Below are 22,968 nucleotides of genomic sequence, written 5' to 3'. Positions count from 1 at the left end.
GAAGAATGTCTAGTCATGCTTGAGAAGACCACTGACCTCTTCACATTGTGCTGGGGGAAGGGGAAATCCCCAAGAGACCTACACAGTACTATAATAATGTCTCTGTACATGAACAAAAGAAAGAAGTCAGTGCTGAAACCAGAGGCATCACACTGATTTCAATTGCATCTACCAAATACAGGAGAATAGCAGAAAGTAAAATCTGGCCCTTTACACTGCTTTCATCGACTTGATGACAGCATTTGATATGGTCACTGCTATAGAAAATCCAAAATTGGTTTGGTTGTCTACTCAAGTTCCTCTTTGTCCTCCAGTAGCTACACCAGAGACAGATCAAGTACAACAGTGACCTGCATGAAGCTATGGGAGGCTAAGGAGGCCTAGATTCATTTCTGCACTGACAGCAACATATTCAACTTTTGCCAGTTCCTTGCTCACATGAAGAATGGAGCATCTCATCCACTGACCATAAAGAACTGTCATCACTCCCTTTATCAGTTCTTATTCAGAGTTATTGCCTGGATGGAAGTGTAGTTGGACTTGGACTGTTGGAGAAAGAACAGCTCCCTAATTCCTATACTACAGGTCAACATATATGGTACAATAAAAATCAGCAAGACCTAAAAATCTGAAGGGCAAGAAGAACAAGACCCTTTTCCTTTTCTCTTGAAATACTTTTTTGACAATTTTGCCATGATGCAGGTAGGTGGCCTGTCAAAAACTAAAACTTCAACACAAAACTTAAACATACATACATGTATATGTGTAGCTTTTCGTTTCCTTAATGGAGGTTTAAGGTTTGTTATGACTGGCTACATGCTTGAAAATAAGAATATAAACAAAACATTAAAAAAAATGAGATACATATTTTGTCTGCTTTTCGATACTGGCATGTGTTGGCTGCTGATAAAACTTGGAGGGGGGATTAAAATATATCTCTAAAAAGTAGATTTCCTGCACATTTACCTCAAGATAATTTGTTAACCAATAACATTTTGGATCTGTATTTTCAACTGTGAACAGGACATTCTTGACTGGAACAACAGTACCTTCTGGGACAGCTTTTACTTGAATAGGCAAGTAACCATTATGTTTCTATAAAAAAAGATTTCTGAGTAAAAAATTAAAATTACCTGCAATACAAAACTTCTACATAAATGAATACATATTTCAAAAACTTTATGAAGACAAATGTACTGTTTGACTGCTCATGTCAGAAAAGGTGTGATAGGAATTTATTTTACCTAGATCAGTACATTAACCATTAAGTATTTTCTTTATTAATACTTCTAAATATTTATTGCCTTACACTGCATCACACAACAGCATAGCAAACACATGTGGAATTCCCTGAAGGATGTGTCTATTGCAATATTTTAAAAATTGAACAGGAATGCAGAAAATCTTGTTTGCATAAGAGCAATATATCTACTAGATGAAATGAACCTTATAATGTAATGTTTGCATGCAGCAAGGCTTCTCAATCACAGAATGCAATTCACCTTAACCCATTAGCATTCAGATTATTGTCAAGTAATGCTTATTTATTCACATTGTTTTGAATTAATCATGCATTATTCTATTGCTTCCAGAGTCCAACGATATGTTTATTTATTATTAGAATGACAATGTAGGGTAAGTGTGAGAGGCTAGATATGGTAGGTTTGAACATTAACAGGTAGAATATATGGCCAGTTTAAATGCTGAAGGGTTAAGAGACATATATATATTAAATTGAGGACTCAGCTATCTGAATAGACAGTAGCTTGGTAGATAAAACTATGAAGCCCATCAGGAATCACCACCGAGATGTTTAATATCTCTGGTGGAGAGGGATATGGTCTAGTCACCCACATAGTTAATCAGGTTGTTCACAAGGGGGTCATACCCAATGACTGGTGTAGCAGCATTATAGTCAACTGCTACAAAGAAATAATTAGTGGTATCAAATTGCTGGACCAAGTGACGAAAGTTACAGAGAGGGTCACAGCTCAACTAATTAGGAAGAGAGTTAGTGTGCAGGAGGGAAGACTGTGCTGGTATGATCATGTGATGTGTATGGATAAAGAAGTGCCAGTCTAATTGCAGAAGGAACCTGTGGAAGAGGTAGACCCAGGAAGACATGGAACAAGATGGTGAAATGTGATCTCTGAATTTCTAATGAAGGAGATAACAAGAGACCAAACACCTGGCAAATTGCTGTACTTGAAAAGATAAATCAAGCAAATTTGGAAGAAAACAGAGCAGAAGCTGGTCATAGATGTCAGTGAGTGCATTTGCTTCAGCACATTTTCAAACTGACATTGCTTGGGCAGCAGCAATGTTTGTTTACAACATTCATAAATATGTCCATTAGTTCAGTGGCTAGACATGAGAAGAACACTGGGTAACCTACTTTACTTCAAAACAAAGGTAAGGGTTGGTGATAGTAAGAACATCATTACAGAATACTGCTTCAATAAGCCTCACCCAACCCATGTTAGCATGAAAAAAGTGAGTATAAAAATGATGATGATGAAAGTAATCCTTATGTTTATATGCCTTAAAGTTTAAAATATCAAGACATGGTGTAAATTTTTTGAGATCTATGAGCCATCACATGAGTTAGCAAGAGCTTCAGGAAAATGTAATGGGATTCCAGCACTTAACATTCAACTATTTCAGCATTTTAATGTTCTGTAGTCTAAACTTTTTCCAAACAACCTCTTTCAGCTTAGCTTATACAAGATAGTGATCCATTCAATGCAACCTCATGCAAGACCTTTATATACTACAAAGATAAATGTCATATTTACACATTTTGATGAAGTTAATGAGGTGTCCAAATGACTTTATATTTTAGTTTCTGACAGAACAGTGCATTACCTGTTACAGATATTATAACAGACAAAGAGCATTTTGAAAACATTAACACAGACAATTGGAAACATTTTGAAATTAAAAAATAGTGAATGGAGGTCTGTATCCAGGAAGCATTGCCTGCAATTTGAGAAAAACTGAACTGCACATCAAATAGTGAAACAAAAAGCTTGAAAATTCTGTTGAGGTTCTGTATAGCAGAGGATCCAGAAGTGATCTCAACATTTATACTAAAAGCTTTCCACACATACACAGCCTCCATTTTAAAAATATTAATAACAATATATGGGAAACCACATTCTTGTTTTAACTTCCACTTTTCTATGCTTACAGGGATCAGACAGAATTCAATGAGGCAGGTTTCCAATGGCTGGATGCCCTTTCTGACACTAACCCTCACTTGTTTCCAAACAAAGTCATATGTCCCCATGGCCCAACATATTTTCACAGAAGGTTGGCAATGAATGACACCATTTCTATGATGATGCTTATTTACAACTGTTGTGTGATGTCAAGACAAAGAGACACAAACGTACATATCTATACACATATATGACAGGCTTCTTTCAGTTTCTGACTCCTATCCACCCACAGGACTTTGGTCAACACAGGGCTATAGCAGAAAGCTACTAACTTAAGGTACCACATAGTGGGGACTGAACCTGAAACAGCACAGTTGGGAAACAAAGTTCTTAATCATATAGCTATGCTTACATCCAGAGTTAACTGAAGAATATTATTTCAAATTTTTCTAAACTTAAAATGTTGGCTTTCTGTCACTGTTGAAAACTTGACAGTTATTTCGAAACACCTAATGCAGATGTATTCTTTCATTTTTATTTTATTACTTTTATAGGCACAGGCAAAGCTGTGTAGTTTAGAAGCTTGCTTCTCAATCATGTGGTCTTGGGTCAGGCAAGTGTCTTCTACTATACTCCTGGGCCTTGAAAGTGGATTTGGCCAACAGAAACTGAAAAAAACCCTGTTGTGTGTGTGTGTGTGTGTGTGTGTGTTTGTTTGTTCCACCCCCACTTGTCAGCCAGTGTTGATTTGTTTATATTTCTGCAATTTAGTGGTTCAACAAAAGAAACCAATAGAATAAGAACCACACTTAAAAATAAGAACTGGGACCAATTTGACTAAAACACTTAAAGACAGTGCCACAGCATAGTCACAGTCTAATGACTGAAACAAATAAAATATCAAAGATTTTTCAAAACTTGCTTCTAAATATATTACAAGATATTACATGAAGATAATGGTTTCAAATTTTGGCACAAGGCCAGCAATTTCAGAGGAGGGGCTTGTCAATTACATTGATGCCAGTATTCAACTGGTACTTATTTTATTGACCCCAGAAGGATGAAAGGCAAAGTCAACCTCAGCAGAACTTCAAGACAGACGAAATGCTGCTAAGCATTTTGCCCACCGTGCTAACAATTCTGCCAGCTTGCCTCCTTATTACATGAATATAATAAATATAGCAAATACATATTCAATGAAACAACCTCCACATGGTAGTTTGACCTGTTAGAAAGAGCAAAATCTAAACAGGAATACAGTGGACAATGTAATTCTGGTTATATGAAAAGATGAGCTGATTATAAAAGGATGGCTAGATCAAAGCTAACCTGGAGCTAAACAACAAGCACATCTGCAAAGAGATAAATGTTAAGAATTACAGAGAGTATTGTTATTAAAGAACGTGGAAGTAGATAGTCAACATTTCAAAAACAACTAGCATAAAATGGAAACTTACTTCTAAAATGTAATTCCAACCTTCCTCATTGAAAATATCTTGGCCAAAATGAAGTTGGCAAATTTCTTTAGCTTCTGCAATTTTTTCTTGGGTCACAACTTGGCCACACAACCATCTTTTTAATATGTACTGAAGTCCAAAAAACAAAGTCTGGGGAAACTTTCCGCCTCTACTCTCAAAGTAAGAATATACATTTGTTATGCCATCAGGATACTGAAGATGATGGCTTATCTGAAACAAAAGATGTAGAGTTACTAAAATTTAGGACATTATAGCAACAAATTTGTATATTTACATACCTACATGTAAATATAGACATATATACAGCCTTCAGTTGCAACGATATATAAATTACAGTATCAGAATGGTCTCAAAGACAGAAGTATAGATGTATGTATAAAGGAATGCAAGTCTGCCCAAATATCAAGATACATCTTGCCTTGCTAATTTAGACTAGAGTGTGGAGAAACAACATTGTACAGAGGTAAAGATAGGTGAGTTTATACAAGGGGGTATCCAAAAGTAACTAGAAATGTTCTGTGAGACAAGCCTGTTGAAGTTCAGGCTTCCACCACTAGAAGCCATTTGATGCAACCCTCAGGCATCAGTCTGCCGACCAGCATCATCAGATGAAGTCGTACTGTCACATGGTGCATCTTTGTTTTGTAGTGCTTCTCCTGTTTGTTGATTTTTGTGACATGGAAACCTTGTGACATGCTTAGATTGTTGAAAAAAAATCAATAACACAGCCCCTCAAGGGATCTTTTTATCTACCTTATATAACTAATTTTTTTTAAACACCCAAGGGAAATAACCCATAGCACCTACACAGTATGTTTTAAACATTCAAGGGAAATAACCCATAGCACCTGCATTTACAGTTGTTAGTTTTTAGCGAAGCAATCGATATTTGATTCCCACGATCAGCAGACCTAATTCTGCATTTCACTACTTACAGTTTTCAACTGCTAAACCTTATTATTGCACTTTCTTGATGCACATACACTTTCAATGCCCATAACTCCAATAATTCTGCAATTTTTCCAGTTAAAATTTTTCAGTGATAGTACATAAATTTTTGATTCCAGTACGTATTTAATAAGTGTGTCCCATTACAATGAACTCATACTTTGAATGCTTAAAAAATGAAACCACACTTCCACACCACATTCAGTTGGGATACCCTGTATTACTTATACTTATTTCACAAATCATAATATTTATTGTTTATTTACAGTTCATACAATAGAATTTTGAAATATTTTACAGGTTTCATTGTTTATGTTTGATTACTTTGAATATTGATTTTTAGTGTATCAAATTTCTAATTTTTGCAGACAATATCACTTTTATACTTTATTTGACATGTGAGTAGAACTCACGTCTGGAAACCTCATGACATACTTAGATTGTTGAAAAAAAAATCGATAAGTGCCCTCCCAATGGATCTTCCTATCTACTACATATTACTAATATTTTATTTAAACAACCCAAGGGAAATAACCCATACCACCTGCAGATTTTAACAAAGTGATCAATATTTGATTCTCATGATTACTCGACCTAATTTTGCATCTCACTACTCACAGTTTTGAACTGCTAAACATCATCATTGCACTTTGAATCTTAAACATTAAAGACTTCATTCATACATTTCTAAACATACGTACTGCATTTTTACAGTTACACTTTTTTCATGACAGTAGATAAATTTTTTATTCCACAACGTATTTGTTGTGGCTTCATGCAGGCATAGCATGCCAAATTTCACTTAACACTTCAACAGTGCTTTTCTCATGGTAAAACAATAGTTTTCTGTGAATGACAGCAGTCATACATTTCCCAGATGCCTTCACTAAGCAGAATGTCTTTGCCACTTGATCCTTCTAACCTCTTCTAGGCCACCAGGGGCTGTAATGGAGGTAACAGACCTCCAACAAAATCATTTGTTCTCAACAATATGTGAGAGTGACCATCAGTGAGTGTGAGAGTTATTACTGCACTTTCTTCATTTCATTCTTAAATATTAAACACTTCATTCATATATTTATAAACATAAATACTACATTTATATATTACCTTTAATAAATTAGCCTTCATAAAGTTCACCTTTAAAATGCTACGACAAGTTAGAGTACTCTCTCACCAACCTCCAACAATCTCTCCCTCCTCCAGCTGACAGTTTTTTGTACCTCTTCGCAATACACCTTTGGTGGCAGGTATAATGAAATTACTTTCTTATATCAGATAATAAGGCGTTTCAATAGAACATCTTTACCCTCGGAATTACCAGGCACACCAGTTAGTATATATACACATTGACAGGTATGTAAAATATATTTCTGTGTGCTTCTTTGTTCATTTGGATAAGCTGTAGAAATTGTTGCATGCACACACACACAAACACAAAAATTCTCCAGACATTTAGCTGTTATTTTTAGCATATCAAGTTTTTGTGCTCCTTTTGCTGTTTCACTATAAAGCTACACATGCAGAAATGGACTAAACGACTGTTCATTTTCACTTGTAGACTGCAGAATGGGGTGATGCTGATCAATTTTGGAGTTTTTCATAAAAAATTTGAAATTAAAATGTCCCCCACTCCCTCACCTCCATATTCTTAATCTCCTTATTTTTCCACGTAGATTGAAAAAAAAATTTTGAAAAAAGTTCAAAATGGCAGAGTTACCCACCTTTTCAACTGCAGAGATTCCGAATGTGTAAAAAAAATTCCCAGATTGCAGATTAGATTTGGAAAACACTAAAGCATTTTTCCTTTGCAATTTTTGGCACCAAAATGAGTTTCATTTTTGTGTTTGGAGAAGGGGAGAGAGAGTGAATGAGTGGGTGATAAACATTAAATGGTGTAACAATCTATCATAATTATATATATCATTAGATATCATCGTCTAACGTCTGCTTGTCATGCTGGCATGGGTTGGACGGTTTGACTGGGGACTGGCAAGCCAGGAGGCTGCAATGAGGCTCCAGTCTGTTCTGGCAAGGTTTCTACAGCTGGATGCCCTTCCTAACGCCAACCACTCCGAGAGTGTAGTCGGTGCTTTTCAAGTGCCACTGGCACGAGGGCCAGCCAGATAGCACTGGCATCAATCATGCTCGAATGGTACAGTGATTTTAAGAGATAGGAAAAAGATATTTTTGTTTTAATATTATACTTTTACTTCGTTTCACACATGAATGCAAAAACTCTAACGTGTTTTTTTTTTTTAAATGAATTTATCGTTTGTTATCTCTCTACACACTTCGTTACCACTAACTGCTATAACCTCTGCATTTTCACTTATTCACTTCAAACTTCTTTGAATTTTCAATCTAATGTAATCCACACTCTCTCGAACGTATTTCTGCAAAATGTTATCTAAAATTATGGGTAAAAAAAGAAATAGCAAAAAATATTTGAAATGGGGTAGGAGTGAAATTTCCGAGGTTTCCCCCAACCCCACTTACTGGACACACAAAAGGGTTTTTGAAGCATATTAGGTCACCGGAATTCAGTCAACAAAGAAAAAAATTTCCAATGATTCCGGGATGTGGGGGTAGCTGGTTTCCTATCCACCCTTTTTTTTTCTGAACAAAAATAAGGGGTTTATAGCATATTAGTAGGTCAGTCAGAGTACTTGATTCCATGCAAAAAAATCCGATTTTTTTTTTTCTTGGTGAAAATCATTTGGGTGAAAAGATCAATTGGGGGGGGTGGTGAAATTTCCGAGGCTACCACCTCACCCCACCTCGTTTTCCGGACCCAAAAGAGGGTTTTGTAGCATATTAGGAGGTCACCAGAAAAAAAATTCCAGTTCCAATATAGGGAGTCCGGTCCCCACCTCTAAAAAAAATTAAAATCCTAGTTTTTTTTTTTCCTTAGTGAAAATCGTGCTGGTGAAAGAATCAAATAATACCGGCTAATTTGCCTAGTCATACTTTATGACTAGGCATTAATATATATTCTATGTGCAACACGGTATGAATCCGCAATAAATGTTAGAAAATCTGTGGGTGGATTAAAAAGAATATCAACACATTTCTTCTATGATTTTAAAGTGCGATATTTTTTTTTTCAAGTCCACTTTGAAAAACTTTCTCTCCCCACCCCCCACCCACAGAATCCTCATTTCTTATGCTTCAAACACGATTCGAAAACAACATAATAGGAAAAGAATTTTTTTTAATTTATAAAAGAGCTACAGAAATTGAGGAAATGAACAAAAAATAAAGAGAAACTTTTGAATTATAATCTTTATTTAAGACAAAAATCGAAAGGAATTTTGGCGTCACTTTAGCGTGCAAGTTTAACCCCTAACCCTTACCAAGATCAGATCATTTCACAGCGTAGACCGCACGGTAAAGTGGCCCCGAAATTTCGGTAAATAAAGCATAACAGCAAAGGTTACGGGCCAGTGTTTATTATATTTGAAACTCGGTACAAACAAAATCCAGATTCTGAGTCTATTTTTAATTATTATTATTTTTTTTTTAAATGCTGAATTTGGTCAATATAAAGACCCTCACCCATTAACGAAAAAAAAAAAAAAAAAAAAAACCAACCTTGTTGGATGTTAAAAACTATAGAAAACGAATATGAAAAAAAAATTTGCGCAAACGAACCTGGGGGTGGGGAGAGGACTTTCGGAAAATTCACAAGATCCGATTTTTCCCTCATAACTTTCAGGAATATATATATATATATATATATATATATATATATATTACGGAACCCCACGTTTTCTGAAAAAAAAAAGTTGTTTGTAAAACTTCAATTTTTCAAAAAAAAAAAATATATATATATATATATATCCCCAACCACCTTCCAATTCTACGGCCTTAGCCTTCAAGCAGGCTACCCACATGCTAGAAATAACAGCCAAGTCCCACAAAACTGAGATAACATTATGAAAGAGATATGTAATCAATCTACTCACTTTTCTGCAAAGATTTCCCGCAGTAATATGACAAAGTAATTCATGTGAAATTAAAGTGTTTATTTTTTATATTTTACTTTGAAAGTCACAAAAAATATGAGTGCAGAAATAGCAGCAAGCTCTTTTGAAAAAAGAAAAGTAAAAATAGCAAAGAAATAGCGACGAGGTGAAAAAAATGCGCGCACGCAACGGAAGGGTGGGGAGAGGACTTCGGAAAATTCACAAGATCCCCACAGATTACTTTATAGTCATAATGTATGCCGTTTCAAAAGTATTTATATAAAATTTCATAGAAAAAAACCCCCCATTTTCCTAAAAGTTATGATGGAAAAACTCGGATTTTGTGAATTTTCCGAAGTCCTCTCCTTGGTAAAGATTTTCCCCACAAATTTCTTTATAATCGTAAAGTATGCCGTCTGGATGGTATTTCTATAAAATTTCATTGAAAGAACCCCATTTTTCTAAAAGTTATGAGAAAAACTCGGATCTTGTGAATTTTCCGAAGTTCTCTCCCCACCCCCAGGTTCGTTTGCGCGCATTTCTTTCTTCTTTTTTTTTCATATTCGTTTCCTACACATTGTTTTACACCCATTCCAGTATTATTTTTCTGGGAGGATTTTCATTTCCGGGTCAAGATGTAAACATTAACATAATTTTTTTTTTCGTATTCGTTTTCTACACAGTTGTTAACACACAGCAAGCTAGTTTTTTTATTATTATTATTATTATTAACGGGTAAGGATCTTTATATTGACCCTGAATTTTGGGGCACGTCTTGGTGGTCCTGTCATTTAAAATTGTACAGAAGAATAAAATTCCACGGAGAATCCATGAGTATGCAGTCAGTTGTTTCAGTTAGTAAACACACAAATATGACAACCAGTAATGTTAAAAAAACTGAAAATACCTACAAAAATGAAACCTAGTAAACTGAGATAAAATCCTTGCATAAAGTGAAATTATGCCCCAAGATCGCTTGTAATGGTTATCAAGAGGACTTGCTCTCGTTTTACACCAATTACTTTAAATAAACTGAAAACAACCTGCATAGAGTTACTTGTTGGTACTACTAAAGCTAGTCGTGAGTGGTCGATCCTACGAAAAGTGCGCGCGTGTGCAAATGAATACGTGTGTGCGTGCGCGCGTATGCAAATTAGTAAATAATTTCTTTTAAACAAAGTAAATAATTTTTTTTTAATTACTTTTTTCTTTTCTAAACAACGTAGATAGGTAGAAGGAATAAAAATAACACACTATCTGTTTTTGTTAACTTCATACATTTTCTTTTAATTAAATTTTGTGAACAAAATAATTTTTATTTTCTAAACAACGTAAATAAATTTTTAAAAAGGTGCACATTGGGATTAGACACTGAGGGAAACTTGATATGCTAGAAATAACAGCTAAACGCAAAAAGAAAAAAAAACTGTAACCTTTACCTTTCTGAAATCACTGGATATATTTCGGCTATGTGCTTGATAAATGTCTGAAAGTTCTCCCACGAATTCCCACACTTCATATCGTAATAATCACGGTACATTGGCTCATCAATATGTGACCATTTCATGTTACCACATGATCCACTTTTATATTTCAGTCTACGTTTTATCCGTGACCAGAATGGGTCACATATCCGTGAAAATCGTAGTTCCTGGCTCCACATTTTCAATGATTGCAGCTTCTAACGTTTCAACCTTTCTATCAGTTATAATGTTGCAGGTAGCCCTTTTTCTGAGTGACATCGTAAAAGCCTATCACACAAAACTTTTCAACCATTCTGCCAACCTCGTATTTCCTCTTGAAAAGCAGGCTTTCATCCACTTGTACAACGTGGTTCAGTCCACCTAATTTTTTCTTATCTTTCAGTAACATGGCTGAACATATTTCTCGGCAGTATTCGTACCATTGAATGGTCGTGTCGTTGCTAATATTGTTTTAACTCATGGAACAAGTTACTGGCAATTCAGATATAAAGTCTGCTATTATTTGAAATAGTGTAAACACTGTCAAGTGGCATTTCTCTAAAAAAGTATTTTTCCTTATAGAGATCGTTTTACTGCATGAATTACATCGCCAAATAACTCCGTCAATAGCACGTTGAAAGGATTGAATTTTCATTTGACAAGTACATTCTTTTTTTTTTTTGTGAAATTAATTTGTTTCCATAATTCAACACGGTGAAGACATTTTGGTAATATTGGCGAGAAGAGGTCAATGAAGAGGAAGAGCCGTTTACAGAGAGAGGTTGAAGAAAGAGGAATTGACCTCCCTCTACCAATTTGAAATGGAAAGACGGGCTTGGTTTTACCAGTTCCTCTTTCTTGACCTCTTCCCGCCAATATTGTTCACAATTGAACTTAAGTTTTGATAGTAGTGTGTCGCGCAAATTTTTCGAAGCCCATATTCCCCAAATGTCTTCACCTCGTGTTGAATTATGGAAAAGGTTAAAGGGGAGATATCTTTCTGGATTTTTTGAAAGAAAACAAATTAATTGCACAAAAAAAAAAATCTACTTGTCGTCAAATGAAAATTTTTGGTAAAAAGCGTGAAACTCGCAGTTCAACTTTCTGAGTAAATGCAAGATTTGGATTGTCGAAATATATCCACAGTGATTTCAGAAAGGTAAAGGTTACAGTTTTTTTTTCTTTTTGCGTTTAGTTGTTATTTCTAGCATATCAAGTTTCCCTCAGTGTCTAATCCCAATGTGCACCTTTTTAAAAATTTATTTACGTTGTTTAGAAAATAAAAATTATTTTGTTCACAAAATATGTTTTTATATTAAATTTGTGTTTTCTACTCACGACTAGCTAGCGCGGACGCGCGAACTTTCGAGTAATAGATAGATAGATAGTGAGAGAGACAGACAGACATATAGCTCGCTCAGGCCAGTCATGGTATTAGCTGTCAGTAGCCAAAGAATCGACAGGCCAGCAACAGGCATGCAGGCAGACAGACAGATACTTCACTAGCAGTGAGCACTTTCACTTCTGACAGCTAATAGCATAATAGTGCCCAAAATTTAATTAAAAGAAAAAAAAAAAAATGTATGAAGTTAACAAAAACAGATAGTGTGTTATTTTTATTCCTTCTACCTATCTACGTTGTTTAGAAAAGAAAAAAGTAATTTAAAAAAAATTATTTACTTTGTTTAAAAGAAATTATTTACTAATTTGCATACGCGCGCACGCACACACATGTATTCATTTGCACAAGCGCGCACTTTTCGTAGGATCGACCACTCACGACTAGCTAGCGCGGACGCGCGACAGCGCGTTCGGGTCCGCGCTGCTTTAGTAGTACCTTACTTGTTAAGGTCTTTCTGATTATTTCCACTTAAAATTATGGTCATATACCACCATCTAGCTCCCTACGCAAACCTCATCGATGTACTTTCATTATTGAATATTCTCGGACCTTAAAAATCGACGCATACTTTATTTTATCAACCCGAAAAGATGAAAAAGCAATGTTAACCTCAGCGGGATCTGAACTCAGAACAAAAAGATCCAAGAGTCGGAACACATTTTTACCAATCCATCAATCTCAACTGAACAAAATTAAAATAATGTATTCAACAGTTGATGGAAGAATATGTTCATACTTGAAGCGGTAAAATTTTATAATTATATTGGTGGAGATGGAGTATATGTAATCTGGGTATACCCCCCCCCCTTTTAAATTTTGTTTTTTTTACGGCTATGGAGATTCCGATTCTGAAAAAAGATTTTCAAAAATCTCAATTTCAAAATTTCGCCCCCCCCCCCCGGTTTTTATATAGATCCACAGGGTAAACCTAACCCTAACCCTAACCCTAGTTTTGTGAGATTTGGCTGTTATTTCTAGCATGTAAATAGCCTGCTTGGTGGGGGGGGGGGGGGATTGAAATTTTTCAAAAAATTTTTTTTCAGAATCGGAATCTCCATAGCATAAAACGTGGGATTCCGTAAAAAAAATTAATAAATAAGGGGGGGAAAGGTTCAGATTACATATAGTCCATTATATTAATAAAATGAGATACAGTCGTAAAAGCAAGTATTTAGTTGACTTCAAATCCTGCCAATCCATATAAAACGTTGCCGTTTTATTCTCCTGAGGTCGAAAAACAAGGTAGCATTCAAGTACAGGAATATTTTAATATTCTTACACGCAACTCTGTGATTTCAAAATGAGTACTATGTGCCCCAGCACTGACGCAATCCCAATGAATGAAGCAAGTAAAAGATAAAATAAGTGAAACAGTTCGATACTTCATTAAATATGCATTGTTTTCATTATTTTGCATGCATATTTTGTAAAAAAAAGCCAACTAGTGCAACAACAATACATGTACGGATAAATAAATGCATATTTATTTGTTCTATACACAAATGAATAAATTAAATAAATTGTCTGATTTTTTGTTCCTTGTTCCGAACTGCAATATGAAATAAAATATCTAAAAGTAAATATACCACTAAGATTACAGTTACATTTTGCCACAATAAAATGATAATTGTCGAATTAGATTAAAAAAATAAATCACTTTCAGTTTTCCAAGAATTGAAATGTGAAAGTAATGTGCAAAAGATTCCTAGAAGTGAGCAAAATGAAAGTGTAGAAATCTAGTTCTTATTTTGTATTTTGATAGTTTTTATTTCAAGTTTCTCATTGTAGTGATGCATTTAATTCTCCTCCTTTTCTTTCATTAAATACAAAACTGGCGATAAGTAGTTCCAACTTGAAAAAAAGATGGGAAGAGGCACAGTATCAGACGAAATCTATGCGGTCCTAGTTCTAGAGACGAGATGGCCAGACTGAAATGTCTTCGATCATTGGTCATCTTTTATTTGTTTCAGACTGCAGTCATGCTGGGGAACAGCTATGAAGGATTTAGTCGAAGAAATCGATCCTCAGTACTTATTTTTATTAAAACACTGATACTAATTCTATTGCTCGAGTTTTGGCGAACCGCTAAGTTATGGGGGACGTTACAAACCAACACCAGTTGTCAAGCTGTGGTAGGGGACAAAGACACAAAAATACCGATCTTATCAGGTGACCAGCATGGGAATAAATACCTCAAAGGTAATAATTATTATTAAAATTATAATTAAGGGTATCAAAGAGATACCACCATGCTAGATAGAGCATCCAAAACTTGGCTCTAAAACCACATTAAATGTTCATACAGCACCAGGAGAGAACATTTAATGTGGTTTTAGAGTCAAGTTTTGGCTGCTATATCTAGCATGGTGGTATCTCTTTGATACCCTTAATTATAATTTTAATAATATGTATGTATATATGCCATGTAACGCTTGTATCCGATTATCGGGGAGGGGGGCATTTCAAGGGATTAGGCTACGATTTCTTGTAGGTCAAGAGGTAAAATAATAGAAATTATTCAATATTTTTTCATGAGAATAATTTATCTATTTGTTTTCTTTGTTTTTAAAGCTAAAATAAGAGAAATTAGTTGGGATTTTTTCATAAGCTCTATTAATAATTTTAAACAAATAATAGTACTGGGTTTGTCCAATTTGCACTGTTTAGCTATTTTCACCGAATCGTTACCAGCTTCCTTAAATACGCTCTCAACTTCAATAATTAGTAACTTTTCAAAAGATTATGCAATACTTGCGCTGTAATGATTTCAAACAGCTTGGGAGAAAATAACGAGAACTTAGTTTACTCATTTTACCCCGGTTACTAATTTTGCCCCACCCCACCTATATCGTTTTGCTTGGGAATGGTCATCTTTCGCCGTTTAAACACACACCATTTATTTGATTTCACTTTAGCTTTATCATTTTTAGTTTACTTGTCAAAGTTCTTTCGTCACACACACTGTGACCTCTTCAACTACATTCTGTCCCACGTGTCTCCTCTTGTTCTGCCTATTTTGTCTTTCTGTGCGTATTTATGAAATTTTCTACAAATATCCATCAAATAGTGTAGATTACCATTATATCGGAAATTAATGTAAAAAAATACATAAATTTCTTTCGAAATTTCAAGATTCATTTAGTAGATATGCCGTGTGTGCGAGTCCAACATTTGTTTTTGTTTTTATTAAATTTTGATATAATTACCATCTACACTTTAAGGCATTTGTAGAAATTTCATTGAAAAATACCTATTTTTCTAAACCGACTCGTGTGAATTTTCGAAAACTTCTCTCCCCACTCTTGGAAAAAGTTTTTTACGATGAATTCCGCCATAATCGGAATCTAGACCATCTGAAGTGCATTTATATAAAATTTCATTAAAAAATATCAATTTTTCTGGAAGTTATGAGAAAACAAAATCAATGGAGGGGTACACTTTCGTAGAAATGTGCTATATATCTGTATAATTTTTTTTCTTTTTCTTTTTGACAATCAATCGGTTAGTGAAAAAGATGATCGCACACACACACACACACAACACATGTCTTTCATTTTGCACGAGCTACTTGAACAGTGACACACATACACACTCATACATACAAACGTAAATATTTTACGAATCGCTTATGTTTATGTATATGTTTATGTACATTTGTGTGTGTTTGTATATATATGTATGATGTATGTAAGAGGTCTGTGTATTAGCTGAAAAATAAAGTAAAGAACTAAAAGTTTTACAGACGTTGCCGAACAGTTTCACTTTCTCGAGACCAAAACCGATACATTGCATTTTTTTTAAAAGAAATTTTCTTTTATTACTTATATAACACGTATGTATATAAATACGTGTTATATAAGTAATATGTATATACATATATATATACATATATATATATATATATATATATATAATACATATATAATACATATATATATATATATATATATATAATACATATATAATACATATATAATACATATATAATACATATATATATATATATATATATATATATATATATATATATATAATACATATATAATACAAAACCACATTAAAATCCAAATCCAAAACAAAAGGAATCACAAATAGGAGCGAAAAAAAAGGCGTGTACCTTTCTATTTGACCTCCACCTCCGTTTGCCAACCGGTTGTTTGTTTACGTCCCTATAACTTAGTGGTTCGGGAAAAGAAATCGGTAAGAATAAGTACTGAAACTAGAAGGTTCACAGATCAAGTGAAAACGATTTTTGCTAGAATTGAAATGGTATGTTGTGAAATATCGAAATTTATATTCGGCGCTTTTTCATATCCGGGTCTTTACGAAAGTGTTCACCTTGCCAAAATGATGTTATTTATTACAAATGATAGATTTTATACATTTCAAATCCATCATTTCACTAAGTTTCATATCCTAACTACAACCAGGAAAAATTCGAATACGATTTGCAAATGTTAATTATCAATGTAATCAAAATATTTTGTTAATTCGACTGAAACAGTAACGTTAAAATGATTGCTACACCGTATCAAATAGAGCGAGGGAAATTCTACGTAGCAAAATATCCTTCAGTCTCTAGAAAAGGACACTTTGGATAATGTAATCCTGGGTTTACTACACATTGGAGAAAGACTGGATGATCACAGCCGGAATGCTTTTGGTTAAAAGTCAGGGTTGACCTGGGCCAAACAACTTTTCGAAAATTAAGTATTATGGAACAAAAGTTTGATAGTTTGTAATAACGATATGAAACTCAATGAAAACCCACTAATATTGGTTTTGATTAATTATTTTAAAATACTGGATTCGAATCGGATTTGTATAAAGAAATTAACTTTCACTATTCGCCCATACATGAAATCCTGGAAACAATAAAGTGCCTTATATTCCATCTGAAACACAAAATCTGATGACCCTTTGAATATTATGTTCTACATAGTGAAACTGCTTTTTGTGCTTCTTTTGCGACGTTGCTTATTTTTGTTTCGGACACCTTGTTCAATGTTAGTGGCTCTCAATAGGAGTCCACATAAGAATTTGTTGTTAAGATTTATGAGCAATAAACTGGTTATATACTTCTACAATACGCAAAATATTTAAACTATTTTTAATAGTTCCTGATAATTATTTAATTATTAAAAATATAATAAAATTTCTTAAATATCGAAAGACTATGAGGGTCCACCTAAAGAAAATCAAAAGGGGTCCAAATGTAAAAGTAATCGTTGGGAATCACTGGTCTAAAACGATAGTAGCAGTAACTCCACAGATGTGAAAGTGGAGCGTTATACTAAAGGATTACCAATATTGATGAAAAACGCTTAAACAATTCGATACAATTCACACCTTTCTATTTAGAACAATGAAACTTTAAAATGTCCCTTATGATGACGAATTTGGCCGCAGCACAGCATCAATATAAAAGTACTCCGCCGCCGCCAAATTGCATCAGCTTAAGTTTAAGAAAGTAAAACTAGTTCGTTATACCCGAGGATCGCCGGAAGATTTACTTAAAAAGAATATAAAAAAATACTTCACAACTCGACGAACTCTGACTCGTGTACTGAACTTAATTGTCTCCAGAACAAGCAAGAGAAACAACATCATTAGACCATCTGTAAGATTTCCCCTTAAACCAGATTCTATAGTCTTACATAATGTAGTCTTACATAAAGCTGAAAACGTATGATCATGATTGGAATACCTTTGATCAGAGGTCTGATCGATCAGGGTTGACTCGAGACTGAACAACAATTGTCTTGTGTAACGTTGCGCAATAAAAAGGGTGGGGCAAATTCCTAGTGAATCGTAAAGAGAATTGTTTACTGAATAGACGTCGAGATCAAAAGTAAAGAGATGAGTTTTAAGCAAGATTTTGTTTTGTTTAATAGTAAGGTGAATATCAACCCTAAGTGAAAATCGTAAAATTAGAAATCATTCACTAAAACGAAAGTTTACAAATGAGTATTTAAAAAAACCCAAAAGAATACCAATACGTTGTACGAAATCAGAATGGAGACTTGCATAACAGTAATGGTTCAGTGATTATTTTTTATAGAAACAGAATATATTATTAATTTTAACGCTTTATTATTCCTCGTTGGCATTAAGTTGACTGGTGTTGCTATGCACGCTTTCCTATAAATAGTGATGATGATACATGTGTGCCGGTCGCATGCAATATACATGAATGAAAACAAGGATTTTGTTAAAACTGAAAATTCAAATTAGTACAAAACAAAGTATTTAACCTAAAAACAATATATTTACAATTATTGTTAATTTAAACTTTAGCAAAAATGTAATGTTAAAAATTATTAAAGGAAAAAAATAAAACAAAAAGTATTCTTCCTCCCGCCGCCTAATTGAGGTTTTTCGCTTTCATTCTTAATACTATTTTTCTATTGAAAATACAAAATATAAATATTTACCTTGTACGAATCAGTCAACAAAATAATATTATCAAGTGAAGTGAATGGGAAAGGATCTTGATCAGATGACATTGTAAGAAATTCTGAGAAATGTTTGGAATCAAATACAATTTATAAATGATTATTAAAATTGAAGAGTGTCTGAAATGTATCGTTTCTCAATGATCACCGCGCAAGTTGTAGCAGGCCTTTATATGCGCTGTGAAAAGACGACGATGGCGATGACGACAATTTCTATATAAGGAGGCAGAGTAAGAGGTTATGGTTAAAGAGAGGGAAGGAAGCATTACGGTCGCAGGAGGAGGAGAAGGTGAAGAGAGACATAAAAAAAAAAACAAAGCGCCTTGGCGTAAATAACCAATGAAATTAGTCGTTATAAATTACCTTTCATTACTAATCAAAACCTTGAGTAAGCACTACCTTTATTGTTACGAAGCACGGATTTACCACACTAATATATATATGTATGTATGTATGTAAATACTGATATATATAATTGTATATATACACGCGAGCGTAAGAACATAGGGCAAAACGAAAGTCAAGCTATCGTAGAAAGCAAGAGGTCGAAGTGAAACTATATAAACAAACATTGTCTGCTGGTTCAGGGTTGACTCGGTGCAAAATAGCATAACTTTCAGGAGATCACTTGACTATATGAAAAGCAACCAAACGTCCCTCATACCCTTACAGTCTTTAAAAAAGGAAGGACACATTGGGCAACGCAAACTTAGATATATATTTAAAAAATAGAGTAATCTAGGTTCATAGGACAGCTGACTATCAGAGAGATAACTACTTGCTCGGGGAACTATTCATTAAGTTATAGTAGATAAGTATTCCACTAATACCTGTACATTTCAGTAAAGTTCGTATTCTTAGAAAATGATGAGTGTTTCAGAAGCCATATATTTTCACTTTCACTTTAATTTGCCAAATGGTTTATTTGTTACTGTAGCACAGAATATCTACTTTCAGTTTTCGTTATTATTCCAGGAAGAGTGCTTTTTAATTATTTCCTAAGAAAATAATTTTTTAAATTATTTTCCCCATGAAGAGTATTTTAAATGATTTTTCCAGGAATATATTTTCATTCTCGAAAGAAAAAGATACAATACAACTGCAGCTAATACTGGTTTCAAATTTTGGCACAAGGCCAGCAAGTTCAGTGGCGGGCGTAAGTCGATGACATCAACCTCAGTGCTCAACCGGTACTTATTTTATCGCTTCCTGGGATAATAACGAAAATTGAAAGTAGATATTCTGTGCTACAGTAGCAAATAAACCATTTGGCAAATTAAAGTGAAAGTGAAAATATATGGCTTCTGAAACACTCATCATTTTCTAAGAATACGAACTTTACTGAAATGTACAAGTATTAGTGGAATACTTATCTACTATAACTTAATGACTAGTTCCCCGAGCAAGTAGTTATCTCTCTACTATAACTTAATGAATAGTTCCCCGAGCAAGTAGTTATCTCTCTGATAGTCAGCTGTCCTATGAACCTAGATTACTCTATTTTTTTTTTATATATCTAAGTCTGCATTGCCCAATGTGTCCTTCCTTTTTTAAAGACTGTAAGGGTATGAGGGACGTTTGGTTGCTTTTCATATAGTCAAGTGATCTGAAAGTTATGCTGTTTTGCACCGAGTCAACCCTGAACCAGCAGACAATGTTTGTTTATATAGTTGAAAGGCTAAGTAGTCAACCTCGGTGGAATTTGAAATCAGAACGTAAAGACGGACGAAATTCCTCAAAGCATTTTGCCCGGCGTGTTAACAGATAAAATATACAGTTAGTTGTATTTTGCTTTCCTTTTTCTTTCCGTCTTATTGTAATGGAGGAGTGGGACATAACATCGTCGCTGGGGAAAGCTAGTGATAACAATACAAATCGAACAGAATGTATACATTTTTTGCTTCGGATGTTTTCCGACAGCACACACGCATACACTGACATTTTGTCTGCACTTGCTAAATGTTTTCTTATTATTTTCGAAAACTTTATAAAGATTCAAGATTTTCAGCGTACAAATCTGAGAAAAAGATTGTTTTCAAAATTTGTATTTTGTTTTTTAATTTTAGAAATATCAATGCTTACGATAATTTCTCCCTTTCTATTTGTAATTGTAAACCTTTCAAACCTTATGGTTTAGTTAAAGTTTGACAGTGGTACATTAAACACGAAGAGGACTAAAATGTGCATGATAAGGAGGTTAAATAGTGTGTAGTTGGGAGTTATTAGATTGCATAAACTTATCGAAAGGAAATATGATAGACTTTGAAATGGGGAGAAAATAGTAATAACTCAATAAAAGTGTTGTAATCAGCTTCAGTGAAGTTAAGAGCAAAACAATAAGTTCTGAACAGCTGCATACATTGTAACACTACAGCCATCACTCCTAAGAGTATAAATTGGTTGTATATACATACTTTCACCAATAGTTTTAGGTGCCTATGTAGTCATGACACACTCTATTGACCCTCTCACCTCTGATCCAGCAGACTATTTGGGATGTAACAGCTTTAGAAGGAGAAAAGTCAGCACCAGCTCTTAGCTAATACTTAGATCAACTGAGAAGACAGCAGCATGAAATGAAGAGCCTTGGTCAAGTACATAATATGTTGCCTAGTATAGTAATCAAATCCACAACTTTATGATCATGAACCTAGTAGCCCTTACATTGTAGTAGTAATAGAATAATAAAACAAGACATTAGGCTATAGCAGGGGTGAGAAACTATTATGGACATATTCAAATTTGGAACCACCTCCTGACAAAGTCTCAAAAAAATCTAAATCAAAAAATATGTTTAAGATCTCAGCCCACAACAGTAATTTAATATAAGCTATTCACCTGATATTAAAAAGATTCCCCAGCCTGAGTGAGCTGCTACTATCAGAAAGCCATTAATTTGGGAATCCAGTATTCAGAAGGTTTAATAGAAAATCAGGAAGATTCAATGATAGTACATATTTTAACACTATTTTCACCCTACAGAATTTTCTGATAGACACAATTACTGGAAATGGGTTATTTAACTAGGGCTCTATCTCTTGACTTATAATGTCTCTTAAGGCATCAAATCTGTGATTTCAGGTGTCTTTTCTTTCATTTATGAGGACTAAGTGAATCTCCTCTCTCATCAGTGTTGGTTCAGAGAACTAGACTGTGAGGTTTGGTCAACCATCACTAAAAATATTCTTTTACCACAACCTAATGTTCTATCCTGAATGAAAAGCTACAAAATACAATTATGAAAATAACTATGTCCCATGGCTGGACTGATGACAGTGATATTATTCAATATCATTAAGGGTGACTAACAAACATCAAGAACAATGCCCTGATCTCACATTCCCCAAAGCTGTTTGTGCTGGTTTCGGCATTTCTGTTATGCACTTTCCACATCAGCAGCTGACATATGTCATTAAAGTTGTTTTTGTAACTATGCAGAATAAAGCCTGGCAACTCTAGATATGGTTGAGTGAGAAAATCTGATAATTGACAGGAGTTTTGTCATACAGCAACCAACGGCAAATAACTAATGGAAACCTCTGACTTTTAGAGGTATTCATATTTCCAGCATGTTCCAGACAGCCATAACTCCTGAAAACGTATAGACAGGCAGAAGTGGAAATGACAGCCATTAACCATTGGCCATCATCAGCTCACTTTTCATGGCAGTGATAATTAACTGCTCACCACTACACAAAAGTACTACTTTGCAATTGACCATAATAACTAAGTGCTTGTTTCCCCAGTCAAGAGAGTGGACAAATATGAGAGAGCCCTGTCTTCGCCTGCAAAGAATTGTTTGTTAAGTAATGGACATGTTTGAAATGTACCATCCATGCACTCTAGGCACCCCAGTCATTGTTCAAATGTAACAGGAGCCTTTCATGTGGCTATGTCCCTTTTTCCTTTTTCCAGAATGACACATATTCAAGGTACTAGTGGGACAAAGGCATTGCTGGATCTTTGAATTAATGTGCACACACTATAGAACTCTGGGAGCTGGTCTCTCTCACGTTCATCTTGATGCCTCCCCTGAGCTATTGCATCAAATAATCATTTGAGTGGTTTTGTTACATCTTCATATATGGCTTCC

At 34.4% G+C, this 22,968-nt stretch overlaps 1 protein-coding gene across 1 annotated transcript in view; it reads right to left on the bottom strand.

Moving 5' to 3' along the window:
* LOC106883145 (nicotinamide phosphoribosyltransferase) overlaps positions 1-19,021 on the bottom strand; it is a 31,349-nt gene extending 12,328 nt beyond the window's left edge. The window contains exons 1-3 of the mRNA XM_014934043.3: positions 18,855-19,021; positions 4,619-4,849; positions 967-1,095 (exon numbers count right to left, since the gene is read on the bottom strand). Of these exons, the coding sequence (XP_014789529.1) occupies positions 967-1,095; positions 4,619-4,849; positions 18,855-18,926 (432 nt within the window). The 5' untranslated portion in view covers positions 18,927-19,021. The remainder of the gene's footprint in view (positions 1-966; positions 1,096-4,618; positions 4,850-18,854) is intronic.
* Positions 19,022-22,968: the final 3,947 nt, after the last annotated feature.

Source organism: Octopus bimaculoides, chromosome 4, assembly GCF_046866305.1.
Source record: "Octopus bimaculoides isolate indiv1 chromosome 4, ASM4686630v1, whole genome shotgun sequence".
Lineage (NCBI taxonomy): Eukaryota > Metazoa > Mollusca > Cephalopoda > Octopoda > Octopodidae > Octopus > Octopus bimaculoides.
This window is presented reverse-complemented; position numbering and strand designations above follow the sequence as displayed.